At 39.3% G+C, this 19,693-nt stretch overlaps 1 protein-coding gene across 4 annotated transcripts in view; it reads right to left on the reverse strand.

Annotated features, from left to right (window-relative positions):
• Positions 1–305: 305 nt before the first annotated feature.
• The window catches only part of CD163 (CD163 molecule), a 36,924-nt gene continuing 17,536 nt past the window's right edge, over positions 306–19,693 (reverse strand). Inside the window, exons 7-17 of one of the 4 annotated variants that reach the window (XR_014233083.1) lie at positions 18,230–18,544; positions 17,818–18,132; positions 17,353–17,445; positions 16,960–17,274; positions 15,216–15,536; positions 6,607–6,915; positions 6,214–6,249; positions 5,905–6,012; positions 4,567–4,662; positions 3,491–3,587; positions 306–540 (exon numbers count right to left, since the gene is read on the reverse strand). Coding sequence is in view for 2 of the 4 variants with exons in the window: in XM_082349166.1 (XP_082205292.1) it covers positions 529–540; positions 3,491–3,504; positions 4,567–4,662; positions 5,905–6,012; positions 6,214–6,249; positions 6,607–6,915; positions 15,216–15,536; positions 16,960–17,274; positions 17,353–17,445; positions 17,818–18,132; positions 18,230–18,544 (1,934 nt within the window). In the remaining 2 variants the exon portion in view is untranslated. Of the gene's footprint in view, positions 541–3,451; positions 3,588–4,566; positions 4,663–5,904; positions 6,013–6,213; positions 6,250–6,606; positions 6,916–15,215; positions 15,537–16,959; positions 17,275–17,352; positions 17,446–17,817; positions 18,133–18,229; positions 18,545–19,693 lie in introns of all 4 variants that reach the window. The other 3 variants (XR_014233084.1, XM_082349166.1, XM_082349167.1) reach the window with 3 other exon arrangements.

Below are 19,693 nucleotides of genomic sequence, written 5' to 3' on the forward strand. Positions count from 1 at the left end.
TGTCAGTGATCAGAATTACAGTGACAGAAAGAAATGAAAGAACCCAAGAGCATTATGCGTTGTAGAGATAACCATACGTTATTAATAAAACCTTCAAAAATCATTAACTTTCCCTTCATTAAAAAAGTATAGGAAAAATAAGTTTGATTTGATAATAAGAAGAAAATTATTATTTAAACCAAACTAGAAAAAGATACATGCAAATGAAAACATTGTCAAATAAAAATACATATTTATATAATCCTAAAATAGTCAGAAAGCCCATTCAGAAATTCATAAAATCAAGAACAAGAAGTGAAGACAAATTCAAATCAGCAATATTCCTTTTTATTTATTTATTAAAAGGGTATTCCTTTTAATACCCTTGAAAGTCTTACATACAATTTTTAGTGGTCACATTCACCAATTTAATTTTTAGAAATTCATCAGTGGTCTTTGGAATACTAGGAGACAAAGGACTGTACTGTAATCTTCAGTATACAGGTAGATTCTTGCTCATTCAATAGTCCAGGTCTTCATCAAGGTATCTTAAATGCTGAACTAAAGACATACATAGAAAAAATGTTACTTTTCTCTTCATACGCACATGCTAGAAGAATTATATTATAATGTAATATAATGTATTACATTACATCTGTGTCTCTTTCTCTCTCTTTCTCTCTCTCTCACGGACACACACACACACACACACACACACATGCTCGCTCACTCACATATATTAAAAATCATACTACTTTCCTCAACAGAAAACTTAAATGCAAAGGTTTTCAAACTTCAGTGTGCATAAGAATTACTTCTATTCCAGAGAACTACAGTGCAGAAATGCCATTTTTAAAAGCACCCCCATGTGATTCTGAAGCAGTGGTTCAGTAGTGATTACTCTTTAAGGAAAAGGTAGTTTAATCATTATTTATTACATCAGAATAATATTCATATGTTTGAGATTATCAGTCAAAACTACTCAATGCTCTGTGGTGACCTAAATGGGAAGGAAATCCAAAAAAGAGGGGATATATGTATATGTATAGCTGATTCACTTTGCTGTACAGTAGAAACTAACATGACATTGTAAAGCAACTATACTCCAATAAAAATTTTTTAAAAAGTCATTCATAGTCCTTAGTTTACAATCTGTTAGAATTTTTTAATGTTTCTTTCCATGTATACACAGGATAATTTTATAGATGTAAATATTATGTTTAATTGTATTCAATAACATGAATACAAAATTGGAATCATATTATTAAATTTTGTGCATGATTTTTCCTTTTTTAGTTGGCTGCACTATAATTTTTCCAGCCACAGCCCCACTGACTGGCATTCATTATGTTTCCAGCTTTTGGGCAGTACTAACAAGGCTGCAAAAAGGAACCCTTGTATATTTGTTCTTACATACTAATAGCTTTATCTGTATGGAAGAAATTTTTAGGGGTAGAATTGTTGGATCAAAGGATCCGTGAAGTATTTTTTTAAAAAATTAATAGAAGTTTCCAAATTGCTTTCTCCAAAGGCTACCACACTTCTCATTTCCAACAGCAATGTTTGAAATTACATTTTTCTCTGTATTCCCACCAGCAAGAAATATTGGTGCTGTTTTAAATTTTTGTTTGTCTGATTTATATAAAGCAATATCTCATTGTTAATCATAATTTGAATTGCCCAGACATACTGTGAACCTGAGCATTTTAAAAATATTTAGTAGTCATTTAAAATTCATTTTTTGTGAACTGTTTTTATAACTTTGCCCAATTATTTATTAGATGTTCTCTGTCTTAACAATTGGTTTTATGTATATATATATATATATATATATATATATATATATATATATATATATATATATATATATATATATATATATATATATTATAATACTATGTATGTTTTATATACATATATTAACACTTTATCCTGTATACAATTTATAACAGCTCTATGTGTATGTCTATATAAATATGATATTACACTTTACATTATATACTTTTAAGAATTCCAAATTTTTTCTGTCTCAATCTGTATTTCTCATATGTCATATAAAATATCCCTACAAAAAAACCCATACTTTTGCCATATATAATTTCCAAATGTGTAGTCCTCTCAAAATCGTTTTAAAAAATAGAAAATGTGGGGCTTCCCTGGTGGCACAGTGGTTAAGAACCCACCTGCCAATGCAGGGGACACGGGTTTGAGCCCTGGTCCAGGAAGATCCCACATGCCACAGAGTAACTAAGCCCGTGCGCCATAACTACTGAGCCCGTGTGCCACAACTACTGAAGCCCGTACACCTAGAGCCCGTGCGCCGCAACGAGAGAAGACACCGCAGTGAAAAGCCCGGTCACCGCAATGAAGAATAGACCCCGCTCACCGCAGCTAGAGAAAGCCTGCGTGCAGGCAACAAAGACCCAATGCAACCAAAAATAAATAATAAGTTAATTAATTTAAAAAAATAGAAGATGTACCCACTAACTCATTTCACCATCTTTTATTTTTGATGTATAACTTAAATTTTTTGCCTTATTCACTTTTTTGGTTACACTTTCCTCATGAAAGCAAATTATAAATTGCAAATCTGATCATATCTTGCCCCAGCTTTATCTTCCAAAGCCCACCATCTCCCCAACAGTCCCTAAAATAAAGTATGAACATGAAATACAACAGATAAGACCATTTGTCATTGGGCTCTACCCAGCCTTCCCCGCCTAGATTCTCATCACTCCCCTCCCTCCATATAGCCTCTCCACACTCCCACACAAAGACTGTGAGATCTTTCATTAAACAATCATGTCATTGTCAATAGCATCTTTTATATCTGTATCTTCAGTGCTCAGGACACCACTTGTCACCACAAATATGTTCAATATTTTTTTAACATAATATATATATATATATATATTTTTTCATAATATATTTTTGAATGAAAAACTTACTGTTCCCCAAAGGTGTGATTCTCTTCTATGCTACATTTTGTACATGCTATGTCCTTTCCCTAGAATGGTCTATCTTTCAGTCATCTGATGTTTATCTTGAACATCACATCTTCACAATCTCTCCAAACTGTCTCAGGCAAGATTTCTATACTCCTATAGTATCTTATACTATCTTTACCCTAGCATGCATTATGCAACTGTAGATATGTCTTTATCTCTTTTCTGAAATGACTCCTATAATATCTTTAGAAAAGTTATTCATATTTACTTACCCAGCTTCTCCTTAGCAACATGATGTACAATTGCTATTGCTTAAAATATATGTAACTAAGGGATGGACAAGAGTCATATTTATAAAAAGTTGTTGCATATCCTGAGTATGGATATACATACAAACATAAACGTATATATGGAAATATATGTGTATATACATTCTTTCTTTCTTTTTAATACCAGAGGTGTCCTCAATTCTCAAAAGGAATGTAACTGTTTTGAACAATGATGAATAGATTCTTCTCACCCACCTCACTGAGTTATAATTCCCATTTTCCTTTTCATTGTACCTCAGAGTGGTCTCCTTTTTTCATCCAGAAATAGGAAGAGATTTAGACACAGAAATTAGTCCAGCATCATTAAAACCATCTTACTCATTGGAATTTTCTGAAAAGAAGAAAATAATTACTGGGAAATAAATCAGACCTCCCCTCAAGTGCCTTAGAAGCTCTTTGTGACCACCTAGAGGGGTGGGATAGGGAGGGTGGGAGGGAGATGCAAGAGGGAGGAGATATGGGGATATATGTATATGCATAGCTGATTCACTTTGTTATACAGCAGAAACTAACACACCATTGTAAAGCAATTGTACTCCAATAAAGATGTTAAAAAAAACAAAACAATGTTCACAATTAGGAAGACAAACAGTGTGATTTAAGAGGCACAGAAAGTCTTTCCTATGCCTTATATATATTTCCCTGTGTTAGTTTCGGCAAATACCAAATCCCTTGGATTGAAGAAGTGAGGCAGGTCCCTCTCAGAAGGTAAGGACTATTGAGAAGGCACTGAGCCTTCACAGAGTAAGTGGCTATTGCAATATTTCTTACAACCCAGCAGAGTTACGCTTCCTAGAGGTAGAATTGGTGCTAAATAGAAGTCAGAGGACAAAGAAAGAATTATTATGTAATGGGAAATAAGGCTAGTCCTGTGAATAGGGATGGCTTCTGATGGGATGAAGATATAGAAAGTTTAAACTTTTAGAAAAATATAATAAATATAAGTTAGAGAAAGGAAAGTAGCAGGGAGTGGGAATGGAAGAAACTATGAGAGATAGGAAAAGTTTAACTTTTAGAAGATTAATTTCTGTTTTAATAAGAAGAGGTCCAAGTCATAATATTCTACCACATGGTTCCTCTGTCAGAAATAATCATGGACCTCTTAGCCAGAGGTCTCCTCATGACTGCAATTTTTATGTTCTCTAAGAATAATTTTTAGTTCATTCCTGCTTTTCTTCCTTTTGTACATCACAGACTTCCTATTATGTCTGAGATTTCTTTCCACTACTATGCAAAGTAGAATGCCTCAGCCTAAACTGCAGCTACTGGTCTGAACCCCAGGGCTACAGACCCTCAAAGAACTCACAGACCTGAGGAATTCTGTAGGTCCAGATCATCTGCCTTCAGGCAAGAATTCATCTCCCGGTATTGAATTTGGTGGACAGAATTCTCTCCTCTCGAGGAAACTGGCAACAGAGGTCGTAGTTTAGGGATCAGAGGGCCATAATAAAACTTTCCCTCCCTATGTGTGCTTTTTCCCAGCAGTGCAAACGCAGCTAATCATTACCCATGCCCTTGTCTTGTTTCCATTCCATTCTACTACCAAGCTTTACCCTCATGATGCCACAAACTCAAATGTAATAGGGTGAGGCTAAACTGGGTCCCCAGTTGCCATCTTATAACAACCCAGTTTCTTCCCCCAAGGCAGCCGGCAGTCTTCTGTAGTTCACTGGAGATTTGTCTAACATCTTTATAAAATTTATCCTTTCCCTTTCATTCCCACTATAAAGTCCTTTTCATCTTTCATCTCAACAATTTCAAAATCCTATCCTTGTCAGTAATGTGGTTCTCTTTCAACCCCTCAGACATCCCATTGCCAAACAGAACTTTGTAAGGGCCTGCCTGACTACCTTGCTCCTCTACACTATACTCTCTAGCGACTATTAACTTACTGGGCAATACAGAACTTCATTACTCGTTTCTTCCCTCTTCTTCAGCCTTATCAGGAGCTTCTCTCCTTGAACTCAACTTTTACTTCCCCCCAAAACCATAAACGTTCCATCCTCTAAGCTTCTCTACACTTGTACATTTTTTTCTCTTTCCCTGGAATGCACTTTACCCAGTTCTTTGATCTCTATCTTCAAAATTTGTCTCAAAACCTCCTAGAAGCCTCCAATAATCCCCTTCCCCTTTCAGTAAATTACTTTATTCTCTGTGCCCCTTTGTTCCTTATTCATAATACTGTATAATAATACATTGCAATTTATTTGTTTACATATATATCTCTTCCACTAGACTGGAAATTCCACGAAGACAAAAACATTTGATTATCCGAGTCTGAACCATCTTTAGAACCTAGCACATTTCTTGACAGAACAGTGAAATTAGTAATAAGTATATAGTACAAGCAAATAAATGTTTGGGCAATAAAGGAATCATCCTGAACCGTACAAGCATACTCATTCTAAACTATCAATTCTATAATGTCCCAATTATACATGTACATAACGTATAGCAATCATCAATACAAGCAGTGCCCCTTTTCTTCTCTGAATTCCTGTTCCCTCTTTTGGGAAACCGCTTAGATCTCTACTAGGTTTCTTCTTTCTGGCCATTTGATACCGGAATCTAATTTTTTTTTTGTTTTATTATCCCAAGAAACTTCTTACCCCATAGAAACGTTAGAGACAACATAATTTGGTTCAGACCTGTAAGCCGCTGTCTCTGTCTTCGCTTCTGAATCCACAAGAGGAGTACGGTGAGAGAGGCGAACAGAATGACCCCAAGGATCCCAAGTGCAACAACGGATGAGTGACCTGAGCACAGATAAACATCACAAGAGGTTAACGTCTTAGATAAAAGACCTGGGTCCCCAGTTACTATCCCTCTCTTAAGTCAGATACAGGATTGCTGAAGTAAATTTCAAATCCTCAGAACTTCTGACCCAAAGTATCTTAATAAGAGGGGTTCTAAATAATGCAGACAATTAGTCCCATGCTCATAAACCCCTTGTATACCTGTGGCATTTAGTGATCCTTCATTCTTTGCAATTTCTGTAGGAGAAAAGAGGAGAGACTCAGTTCTGGGAGTAATATATGGAACCACTATGTCTGTTTCCTGTCTGAGGCTTTAGCCTCTCAACCAAGAAAATTACTCCTTCCCACCCAAAACTAGAGGCCCCTAGTTTTTTGTCTCTCTGCACACGGATACTTGTAAGTTATGTGCTTGTCCTCGGAGAAGGCCAATGTATAACAACACATGTTTTCATCATTCTTGAGACTGAAACATCATGATTCTTTCTCCACTAGATCCCTGGGTTGGTACTTCCAGACCTTCCATAATGCACTTCACCGTCCACCCTCTCTTTGTTGCCAGAGATCCCAAGCTCAGTCCAGACTCCCTGCACTCACCTGAGCACTTCACAGAAGCGTCCTCCTTGTGCCCACAGTCACTGTGGCCCCAGGATAGGGCAGGACAGTCCCACAGGGAGGACTCATTCCCCTTGCACTTCACTTCATTGAGCCATATAGGCCCCGTCCCCTGGCCAAACGCCGCCTCTTTTCCTGCCTCCAAAGCTAAGCCACAGCCCAGCTGTCGACACACCACCTGAGCATCGTCAAGGTCCCAGGAGTCATCACATACTGTGCCCCAGGAACCTCCGTGCCAGACCTCCACACGTCCAGAACAATTAGTGGTTCCTTCCTGAAGTCTTATTTTGTCTGAAAAGCCAGAGAGAGACACCTAGATCATTTCTGAGAAGATAAAACTCCCAGGAGGTCACAGGGGAAAAGAGAGATGTGAAACTCTTTTAAAAATCTCTGTTTTAGTAAGCTGGGATGAAGTAAGAGAGTGGCATGGACATATATGCACTACCAAATGTAAAATAGATAGCTAGTGGGAAGCAGCCGCATAGCACAGGGAGATCAGCTCGGTGCTTTGTGACCACCTAGAGGGGTGGGATAGGGAGGGTGGGAGGGAGACACAAGAGGGAGGAGATATGGGGATATATGTATATGTAGAGCTGATTCACTTTGTTATAAAGCAGAAACTAACACACCATTGTAAAGCAATTATACTCCAATAAAGGAAAGACCTTCAAGATGGCGGAGGAGTAAGACATGGAGATCACCTTCTTCCCCACAAATACATCAGAAATACATCTACATGTGGAACTACTCCTACAGAACACCTATCGAATGCAGGCAGAAGACCTCAGACTTCCCAAAAGGCAAGAAACTCCCCACATACCTGGGTAGGGCAAAAGAAAAAAGAAAAAACAGAGACAAAAGAATAGGGACGGGACCTGCACCTCTGGGAGGGAGCTGTGAAGGAGGAAAATTTCCACACACTAGGAAGCCCCTTCACTGGTGGAGACGGGGGGTGGGCAGGGGAAGCTTCGGAGCCACGGAGGAGAGCGCAGCCACAGGGGTGTGGAGGGCAAAGCGGAGAGATTCCTGCACAGAGGATCGGTGCCGACCAGCACTCAACAGCCCGAGAGGCTTGTCTGCTCACCCGCCGGGGCGGGCAGGGGCTGGGAGCTGAAGCTCGGGCTTCGGACGTCAGACCCCAGGGAGAGGACTGGGGTTGGCAGCGTGAACACAGCCTGAAGGGGCTAGTGCGCCACGGCTAGCCGGGAGGGAGTCCGGGAAAAAGTCTGGACCTACCAGAGAGGCAAGAGACGATTATTTCAGGGTGTGTGAGGAGAAGGGATTCAGAGCACCGGCTAAACAAGCTCCAGAGATGGGCATGAGCCGCGACTATCAGCGCGGACCCCAGAGACAGGCATGAGATGCTAAGGCTGCTGCTGCCGCCACCAAGAAGCCTGTGAGCGAACACAGGTCACTCTCCACACCGCCCCTCCCGGGAGCCTGTGCAGCCCGCCACTGCCAGGCTCCCGTGATCCAGGGACAACCCCGGGAGAACACACTGCGTGCCTCAGGCTGGTGCAACATCACGCTGGCCTCTGCTGCCATAGGCTCGTCCCGCATTCCATACCCCTCCCTCCCCCTGGCCTGAGTAAGCCAGAGCCCCTGAATCAGCTGCTACTTTAACCCTGTCCTGTCTGAGCAAAGAACAGACACCTTCAGGTGACCTACATGCAGAGGCGGATCCAAATCCAAAGCTGAACCCCAGGAGCTGTGCAAACAAAGAAGAGAAAGGGAAATTTCTCCCAGCAGCCTCAGGAGCAGTGGATTAAAACTCCACAATCAACTTGATGTACCTGCATCTGTGGAATACCTGAATAGACAAGGAATCATCCCAAAATAGAGGCAGTGGACTTTGAGAGCAACTGTAGATTTGGGGTTTGCTTTCTGCATCTAATTTGTTTCTGGTTTTATGTTTACCTTAGTTTACTATTTAGAGTTTATTATCATTGGTAGATTTGTTTATTGATTTGGTTGCTCTATTCCTTTTTTTTAATTTACAGATATACATTTTTTTTTCCTTTTTCTCTTTTTGTGAGTGTGTATGTGTATGCTTCTTTGTGTGATTTTATCTGTATAGCTTTACTTTTACCATTTGTCCTAGGGTTCTGCTTTCCGTCTTTTTTGTTTGTTTGTTTTTAGTATAGTTTTTAGCACTTGTTATCAGTGGTGGATTTCTTTATTGGTTTGGTTGCTCTCTTCTTTCTTTCTTTCATGACTTTTTAATTTTTAAATTTTTAATAATGTTTCATTTATTTTAATAACTTTAATTTATTTTATTATTTTTTTCTTTCTTTCTTCTTTTTCTCCCTTTTATTCTGAGCCATGGGGAGGACAGGCTCTTGGTGCTCCAGCCGGTAGTCAGGCCTGTGCCTATGAGGTGGGAGAGCTGAGTTCAGGACATGGTCCACCAGAGATCTCCTGGCTCCACATAATATCAAACGATGAAAGCTCTCCCAGAGATCTCCATCTCAACACTAAGACCCAGCTCCACTCAACGACCAGCAAGCTACAGTGCTGGACACCCTAGGCCAAACAACTAGCAAGACAGGAACACAACCCCACCCATTAGCAGAGAGGCTGCCTAAAATCAGAATAAGATCACAGATACCCTGAAACACACCACTGGACGTGGTCCTGCCCACCAGAAAGACAAGATCCAGCCTCATCCACCAGAACACAGGTACCAGTACACTCCACCAGGAAGCCTACACAATCCACTGAACCAACCTTACCCACTGGGGGCAGACACCACAAAAAATGGGAACTACAAGCCTGCAGCCTGCAAAAAGGAGACCCAAAACACAGTAAGTTAAGCAAAAGGAGAAGACAGAGAAATACACAGCAGATGAAGGAGCAAGGTAAAAACCCACCAGACCAAACAAATGAAGAGGAAATAGGTAGTCTACCTATAAAGAATTCAGAGTAATGATAGTAAAGATGACCCAAAATCTTGGCAATAGAATGGAGAAAATACAAGGAACGTTTAACAAGGACATAGAAGAACTAAAGAGCAAATAAACAATGATGAAAAACACAATAAATGAAACTAAAAATTCTCTAGAAAGAATCAATAGCAGAATAACTGAGGCAGAAGAACAGAGAAGTGACCTGGAAGATAAAATAGTGGAAATTAACTACCACAGAGCAGAATAAGGAAAAAAGAATGAAAAGAATTGAGGACAGACTCAGAGACCTCAGGGACAACATTAAACGCACCAACATTTGAATTATAGGCATCCCAGAGAAAGAAGAGAAAATATTCAAAGAGACTATAGTTGAAAACTTCCCTAATATGGGAAAGGAAACAATCAATCAAGTCCAGGAAGCACAGAGAATCCCATACAAGGTAAATCCAAGGAGAAACATGACAAGACTCATATTAATCAAACTATCAAAAATTAAATACAAAGAAAAAATATTAAAAGCAGCAAGGGAAAAACAACAAATAACATACAAGGGAATCCCCATAAGGTTAACAGCTAATCTTTCAGCAGAAACTCTGCAAGCCAGAAGGGAATGGCAGGACATATTTAAAATGATGAAAAGGAAAAACCTACAACCAAGATTACCCTACCCAGCAAGGATCTTATTCAGAGTTGACGGAGAAATTAAAACCTTTACAGACAAGCGAAAGCTAAGAGAATTCAGCACCACCAAACCAGCTTTAGAACAAATGCTAAAGAAACTTCTCTAGGCAGGAAACACAAGAGAAGGAAAAGACCTGCAATACCAAACCCAAATCAATTAAGAAAATGGTAATAGGAACATACATATTGATAACTATCTTAAATGTAAATGGATTAAATGCTCCAACCAAAAGACATAGACTGGCTGAATGGATACAAAAACAAGACCTGTACATATGCTGTCTACAAGAGGCCCACTTCAGACCTAGGGACACATACAGACTGAAAGTGAGGGGATGGAAAAAGATATTCCATGCAAATGGAAATCATAAGAAAGCTGGAGTAAATTCTCATATCAGACAAAATAGATTTTAAAATAAAGACTATTACAGGAGACAAGGAAGGACACTATATAATGATCAAGGGATCAATCCAAGAAGAAGATATAACAATTGTAAATATTTATGCACCCAACATAGGAGTACCTCAATACATAAGGCAAATGCTAACAGCTATAAAAGGGGAAAATGACAGTAACACAATAATAGTAGGGGACTTTAACACCCCCACTTTCACCAATGGACAGATCACCCAAAATGAAAATAAATAAGGAAACACAAGCTTTAAATGATACATTAAACAAGATGGACTTAATTGATATTGATAGGACATTCCATCCAAAAACAACAGAATACACATACTTCTCAAGTGCTCATGGAACATTCTTCAGGATAGATCATATCTTGGGACACAAATCAAGCCCTGGTAAATTTAAGAAAATTGAAATCGTATCAAGTATCTTTTCCGACCAAAACGTTATGAGACTAGATATCAATTACAGGAAAAAATCTGTCAAAAATACAAACACATGGAGGCTAAACAGTACATTACTAGATAACCAAGAGATCACTGAAGAAATCAAAGAGGAAATTTAAAAAGTACCTGGAAACAAATAATGATGAAAACATGACAACCCAAAACCTATGGGATGCAGCAAAAGCAGTTCTACCAGGGAAGTTTATAGCAATACAATGATACCTCAAGAAACAAGAAACATCTCAAATAAACGACTTAACCTTACACTTAAAGCAATTAGAGAAAGAAGAAAAAAAACCCCAAAGTTAGCAGAAGGAAAGAAATCATAAATATCAGAGCAGAAATAAATGAAAAAGAAATGAAGGAAACAATAGCATAGATCAGTAAACCTAAAAGCTGGTTCTTTGAGAAGATAAATAAAATTGATAAACCATTAGCCAGACTCATCAAGAAAAAAAGGGAGAAGACTCAAATCAATAGAATTAGAAATGAAAAAGGAGAAGTAACAACTGACACTGCAGATACAAAGGATCATGAGAGATTACTACAAGCAACTCTATGCCAATAAAATGGACAACCTGGAAGAAATGGACAAATTCTTAGAAAAGCACAACCTTCCAAGACGGAACCAGGAAGAAATAGAAAATATAAACAGACCAATCACAAGCACTGAAATTGAGACTGTGATTAAAAATGTTCCAACAAACAAAAGACCAGGCTTCACAGGAAATTCTATCAAACATTTAGAGAAGAGCTAACACCTGTCTTTCTCAAACTCTTCCAAAATATAGCAGATGGAGGAACACTCCCAAACTTATTCTACGAGGCCACCATCACCCTGATGTCAAAACCAGACAAAGATGTCACAAAGAAAGAAAACTACAGGCCAATATCACTGATGAACATAGATGCAAAAATCCTCAACAAAATACTAGCAAACAGAATCCAACAGCACATTAAAGGGATCATAAACGATGATCAAGGGGGTTTATCCAAGGAATGCAAGAATTCTTCAATATACGCAACCAATCAACGTGATACACCATATTAACAAACTGAAGGATAAAAACCATATGGTAATCTCAATAGATGCAGAAAAAGCTTTTGACAAAATTTAACACCCATTTATGATAAAAAGCCTCCAGAATGTAGGCAAAGAGGGAACTTACCTCAACATAATAAAGGTCATATATGACAAACCCACAGCCAACATCGTTCTCAATGGTGAAAAACTGAAACCATTTCCACTAAGATCAGGAACAAGACAAGGTTGTCCACTGTCACCACTATTATTCAACATAGTTTTGGAAATTTTATCCACAGCTATCAGAGAAGAAAAAGAAATAAAAGGAATCCAAATTGGAAAGGAAGAAGTAAAGATGTCACTGTTTGCAGATGACATGATACTATACATAGAGAGTCCTAAACATGCTACCAGAAAACTACTAGAGCTAATCAATGAATTTGGAAAAGTAGAAGGATACAATATTAATGCATAGAAATCTCTTGTATTCCTATACACTAATGTTGAAAAATCTGAAAGTGAAATTAAGGAAACACTCCCATTTACCACAGCAAGAAAAAAAATAAAATACCTAGGAATAAACCTACCTAAGGAGACAAAAGACCTGTATGCAGAAAACTATAAGACACTGATGAAAGAAATTAAAGATGATACAAATAGATGGATTGGAAGAATCAACATTGTGAAAATGACTATACTACCCAAAGCAATCTACAGATTCAGTTCAATCCCTATCAAACTACCACTGGCATTTTTCACAGAACTAGAACAAAAAATTTCACAATTTGTATGGAAACACAAAAGGACCCGAAGAGCCAAAGCAACCTTGAGAAAGAAATATGGAGCTGGAGGAATCAGGCTCTGGACTTCAGACTTTACTACAAAGCTACAGTAATCAAGACACTATGGTACTGGCACAAAAACAGAAATATAGATCAATGGAACAGGATAGAAAGCCCAGAGATAAACCCACGCACATATGGTCACCTTATTTTTGATAAAGGAGGCAAGAATATACAATGGAGAAAAGACAGCATCTTCAATAAGTGGTGCTGGGAAAACTGGACAGCTACATGTAAAAGAATGAAATTAGAACACTCCCTGACACCATACACAAAAATAAACTCAAAATGGATTAAAGACCTAAACGTAAGGCCAGATACTATAAAACTCTTAGAGGAAAACATAGGCAGAACACTCTATGACATAAATCACAGCAAAATCCTTTTTGACCCGCTTCCTAGAGAAATGAAAATAAAAATAAAGATAAACAAATGGGACCTAATGAAACTTAAAAGCTTTTGCACAGCAAAGGAAAACATAAACAAGATGAAAAGACAACCGTCAGAATGGGAGAAAATATTTGCAAATGAAGCAACTGACAAAGGATTAATCTCCAAAATTTACAAGCAGCTCATGCAGCTCAATAACAAAAAACAAACAACCCAATCCAAAAATGGGCGGAAGACCTAAATAGACATTTCTCCAAAGTAGATATACAGATGGCCAACAAACACATGAAAGAATGCTCAACATCATTAATCATTAGAGAAATGCAAATCAAAACTACAACGAGGTATCACCTCACACCAGTTAGAATGGCCATCATCAAAAAATCTAGACACAATAAATGCTGGAGAGGGTGTAGAGAAAAGGGAACCCTCTTGCACTGTTGGTAGGAATGTAAATTGATACAGCCACTATGGAGAACAGTATGGAGGTTCCTTAAAAACTAAAAATAGAACTTCCATATGACCCAGCAATCCCACTACTTGGCATATACCATGAGAAAACCACAATTCAAAAAGAGTCATGTACCAAAATGTTCATTGCAGCTCTATTTACAATAGCCAGGACATGGACGCAACCTAAGTGTCCATCAACGGATGAATGGATAAAGAAGATGTGGCACATATATACAATGAAATTTTACTCAGCCATAAAAAGAAACGAAATTGAACTATTTGTAGTGAGGTGGATGGACCTAGAGTCTGTCCTACAGAATGAAGTAAGTCAGAAAGAGAAAAACAAATACCATGTGCTAACACATATATGTGGAATAAAAAAATAAAATGGTTCTGAAGAACCTAGGGGCAGGACAGGAATAAAGACACAGACGTAGAGAATGGACTTTAGGACACAGGGAGGGGGAAGGGTATGCTGGGACGAAGTGAGAGAGTAGCATGGACATATATACACTACCAAATGTAAAATAGTTAGCTAGTGGGAAGCAGCTGCATAGCACAGGGAGATCAGCTCGGTGCTTTGTGTCCACCTGGAGGGGTGGGATAGGGAGGACAGGAGGGAGACGCAAGAGGGAGGAGATATGGGGATATATGTATATGGATAGCTGATTCACTTTGTTATAAAGCAGAAACCAACACACCATTGTAAAGCAATTATACTCCAATAAAGATGTCTAAAAAAAAAGGATTATGATATTAAAAAAATCTGTTTTAAAAGTTTGCTTATTTAATGTGTATTTTAAATTTTACATTTTTACAAAATTCATCTTTTATGAAAGCCTATGTCCCTCCAGCAAACTGGGTGTATTTCATCCTGGACATAAGAATGTTAGTGTGACACCTGAAACTAACACAGCATTGTAAATTAACTATACCCCAATAAAATTTTTAAAAAAAGAATGTTAGTGTGACTTAGGAAATGTCAAATATATAAAGTTAACATTGTAAATATATAATGTTAAATTCTCTCAAACTGCCAGGTAGATAGAAATCTTCTTCCAGTTTAAAAAGGTGTAGAATGAGAAAATAATTCAGGATTGATCTTTCTGACTGCTTCTCTCTTAATATTAAGTGTAACAAGATACTATTTGAAAGAAAAATGGGGCGACTCAATAGTCAAATGCTCAATTATATATTCTCTTCTCCTCATTTGTTCACAGAGATAGCAACTGAATAAAACTTTTGAGAAGACCATCAGAATATGATAGTCTTCGGGGAAATGATCACTGATCCTGAGTACCTATAGGCCAAATTAAATACAACCCATTACATTATCCAGGTAGAATAAGGATTAACCAAAGTTTACTCATTCTTGCTTAGATCAGAAGATGCTAGTGGAGCCACAGAATGGAAGCTTCATATAGTCCAACGGATACTCACTGGCACACGTAATCCAGGTCTCCTCCGAGGGGATGGCCAGTCTCTTCTTCCATGGAGATGATGGGCACTGCCATAAGGTGTCAGGCCCTTTAGGACACTGAACATTGTCCACCCACATGTGCCTGGACATCGTCTTGTCTGAAGATGCAGGGATGATGCTCCCTTTGTCCGCACAGCCCAGCTGCCTGCATACCACTCCCACCGTGGCTGCAGACATGTTACTCTTGCCAACGCTGCCCCAAGCTCCATTGTAAAAAACTTCCAGGTGTCCTGCACAGGTCTCTCTGCTGGTTTCACTGATGAGTCTCAGAGACATGAACTCTGGGGTGAAATAGAGAGTTAGCAGTTTTAAATCTTTTCTGAAGATTCAGAGGACTCTCTCCCTTTACTCTGATGTGAGAATGGATTTAAAAATAGGTACGATACACTAGGAATTTCATTACTAGTAATTCTTTAGAAACTTCTGGATGATTTGGTAGATTTTGTTAAAATATAGTATTTGTTCTATAAATATTTCTGGTTTTCTAGTCTTGGATTTTGTAATTAGAGACCTCTTTAAAATGCCAACAGTGATTCTAAGTTGACTTCTAAATCTTAATCAAAGGCCCAGAGCCTTTTATGAATTACATAGTTTGGATTTTTTTCTCCCTAAATTACTGTAATTTTAGCTTTCTAACCCTATTCTGTTCATTTTTTGGCAGTTGTCCTTGATAGTTAAAATTTATTGAGATACTCAGACACTAAAACCAATGTTTTATATACATTTCCTTAAAATGAAGTATTTCCCTTTCTGACACTTCACAGTTTTGTTGTGTATGTCCTCTACCAGATTTACGTCACTGAATGTGAGTGATAGCAAAATCTCTTCTGGCATACAGAATTTTTCACTTCCCTAAGTCATAGCACTCTTTTTTCCAATACATTACAACTGAGTACATTTCTGTACTTCACAATGCTTTCTAAAATCTTACCATGTATACAAAACAAGAGCAGTGTCCTGTTATGGTAATTTATCTGTCATTAAAACTTACTTGGGGGCTTCCCTGGTGGCGCAGTGGTTGAGAATCTGCCTGCCAATGCAGGGGGCACAGGTTCGAGCCCTGGTCCGGAAAGATCCCACATGCCGCGGAGCAACTAGGCCTGTGAGCCACAACTACTGAGCCTGCGCGTCTGGAGCCTGTGCTCCGCAACAAGAGAGGCCCGATAGTAAGAGGCCCACGCACCGCGATGAAGAGTGGCCCCCGCTTGCCGCAACTAGAGAAAGCCCTCGCACAGAAACGAAGACCCAACACAGCCAAAAATAAATATAAAAATAAATAAATAAATAAAAAAGTACTTGGGCATGGTGATTATCTTCTTCTCTGTACAATGTAGCACCAAATGTATTTCTGCTGTCCTTTTTAATCTACTTTATTAATACAGCTATCATCAAGTGGTGCACTAAATCCTTACCCAATATCCAGCTCCACATATGTTTATAAAAGAACTTATGATTAGTTTTGCTGTCATTTTCATGATATGCAAACTCACTTCTGAATTTTTCTCTTTCTGATATTATACTGCCTTGCACATGAGGTAGCACTAATTCATCAAATCCACACTTCTGGCAGCCTGAATCTCACAAGTGTTCCCTCTGAACCTGTATTTTAGGGAATTTGCTCAGATTAATATCCTTCACTACCCTTTGCCCCACCTCAGTCCTTTCTTATATAATTATAATCTATTGTAATTATGCAGAACTTACCTGAGCAGATAATTCCTGCATCCTCCTTATGCCTGCAGTTGTGGCGCCCCCAGCCATGGGAATGGCATTGCCAAATACGAGATTCTTTTCCATTACAGTTCACCTCATCCAGCCAGATGGGCCCTGTCCCTTCCCCAAAATGAGCAGAACCAATGGCATTAATGGCCCCTCCACAGCCCAGCTGTTTGCACACCACGTGGGCATCATTCAGGTCCCAGCTGTCATCACAGATGGTGCCCCAGGAGCCCTCATGATAGATCTCTATTCTCCCAGCACAACGCCCGCCTCCATTTACCAGGCGAAGCTGACCACTCCCTGCAAAGAGAAAATAAAATATAAATGCATTTCTAAGGATTTTGAGATCATTTTCATAGACTGGTCACTGATTCTTACCTATGCAGGGAACACCACTTTCTTCTGAAAAAATAGAGCTTGTTGGGTCCGAGGATGATGAATTGCACGGGGGTAGCGTCTGACTCTGGTTTCCTGCAAACACCAAACGTCATCAGTCACAAGAGATACAAAAAGTTGGGGTGAGGAAAGGAGGTCAGCTGGAGTGTTAAATAGGTGAGCTAGGACAAACATAGCTTTAGAGAAAGGTGGATGGGTCAACCAGGCTGGGAATGAATCAGGTACTCTGAGAAGGCACATGGTAAGCACTAAATAACTATGAGGTCCATGAAAATTAAGTTTACTTTCCTTCTAAAAAGACAAATGAAGTTAATATTCTGGCACACTTCTCATGATCCCTCAAAATGGATCATTCCCTTTTCCTTCTGTTCTTTGCCATAGTTACACCCTCTCTTAAGGCACACCACCATGGGAGAGGCCCATCGTTGGCTGCCCCTTTTCTCTTACCTGAGCAGATTACAGAGGCCACTTGCCCCAAAGGACATAGCGATGCACCCAGAGCAGTCATGGGACAATCTCCCATGTGACGCTCAGTCCCAGTGCAGTGAAACATGTGCCTCCAGACCTGCCCACTTCCTTTCCCAAAAGGTGCTCCTCTTGGGGTAGAAAGGGCAACTCCACATTTAAGCTGCTGGCAAAAAACGTGAGCATCTTCCATGTCCCAGTGAGAGTTGCAGAGAGATCCCCAGGTCCCAAGAATCTTGAGCTCCACTCTTCCTTCACATGGGGACTGGCCATTAACCAAGCGAACTTCTGTGTATCCTGAAAGGAGACAGGGCTTTAAAAAGATGTCTGTGACTACCTAACCCTCCCCTCTTCACAGTATGGGAACAAATTGAACATGTGCTCTGGGTCTCACTTGAGCAGACTACTCCAACATCCCTGCTGTGGCTACAAGTCCCGTCTGGGCGGGGTGCTACTGGGCAGAGTGAAAGATGGGACTCGTGCCCCTCACACTGGAATTCTTCAGCCCAGATCTGTCCGTTTCCTTCTCCAAAGTGAGCTCCCCCCAGGATAGAGACGACTGTGCCGCATTGTAATTCCCTGCATAGCACACTGGCCGCTTCCAGAGAGAAGTCAGAATCACAGACGGTGCCCCAGGTGTCGCCATGTTTCACTTCAACACGACCAGAGCAGGGAATGTCCCCTCCGACTAGTTTGGGTTCCCTGTGGGCTGAAAAATAATATTTCAGTGAGAGAGAACATGATTCCAAGATTTTCCTTCATGATGAGAGTGAGGCAGGGAGTGAAAAGTGAGAAAGGGAAGCTATTCTTTCCTCTTGGCTTTTCTGCCTAGAGTTCGGCTTGGCAAATTCCAGACCTCCCCATCCTTCATTAGACCACTTCATCAGAGACAATTCTGGAACTCTGCCTCCTGGAACCTGTAATTCCTGGAGCATGATTACTCTTTCCTTTTATTATTTTGCCTATATTATACATCACATTGGAGACCACAGATAATGGGTGTCCATTCTCTCTACTTTTTAGCCCTATATGCAGTCCTTCACCCAAGGGGTCTGCCCCAACCATTGCAAATGGTTCTAGGTAAGGATTTTTAATATATCAATACTTCCTGTTTCCAAAATGAACAGCAGACCTCTTCTTCCCTGTCACACTTGACGGGAGATGCTCCTTTTCTCCTGTTTTCTCCTCCTTCCTGCCTGACAGGGCTTTATCAGAACCTTTCATGTGTCCCCCAACCAAAGTTCTATCCTCCTTTCTCATCTTCTCAATGGACATCTTCTCTCAACTGCCAATAAATATGTTTTCATCTACACATTTCTCTTTAAATTTATATTTATAAGCAGATCTACTTGGACATCTGGAACTTAAGGTGTTCAAAATTGAATGAATTATGTACTGACAAGCCCACCGTATTCCTTACTCAATTAATGGTATCCAGGACCAAATTAGAATCACCTGAAATTGAACCCCCTTTTTAACTCCCCATAAATAATGGTAATAATGATAGTAGTGAATATTAAAGTGAACACTTATTTTGTGTGTATATATATATATGGCATTTTAGTAAGTATTTAACAAACATTATTTCATCCTTACAATTGCCTTAGGGTATAACTATTAATAACATTCCAGTTTTACAGACAAGGAAATTGAAACATAGAAAACTGTGGTAATTTGCTAAGGTCGCACAGCAAATTAGTGAAGGGCCAGGATTTGAAGCCAGGCAGTATACTAGAGAGCCTAGAATCTTGATCCCCTACAATACACTGCACATGTAGAAGCCACCAGCATGTGTCAGTCCTCCAGCATATTTTTCCTCCATATTTATCGTTACTTTGATGTAATTTGTCATCATATG

This window comes from Balaenoptera borealis, assembly GCF_965194805.1.
Source record: "Balaenoptera borealis genome assembly, chromosome: 13".
Taxonomy (NCBI): domain Eukaryota; kingdom Metazoa; phylum Chordata; class Mammalia; order Artiodactyla; family Balaenopteridae; genus Balaenoptera; species Balaenoptera borealis.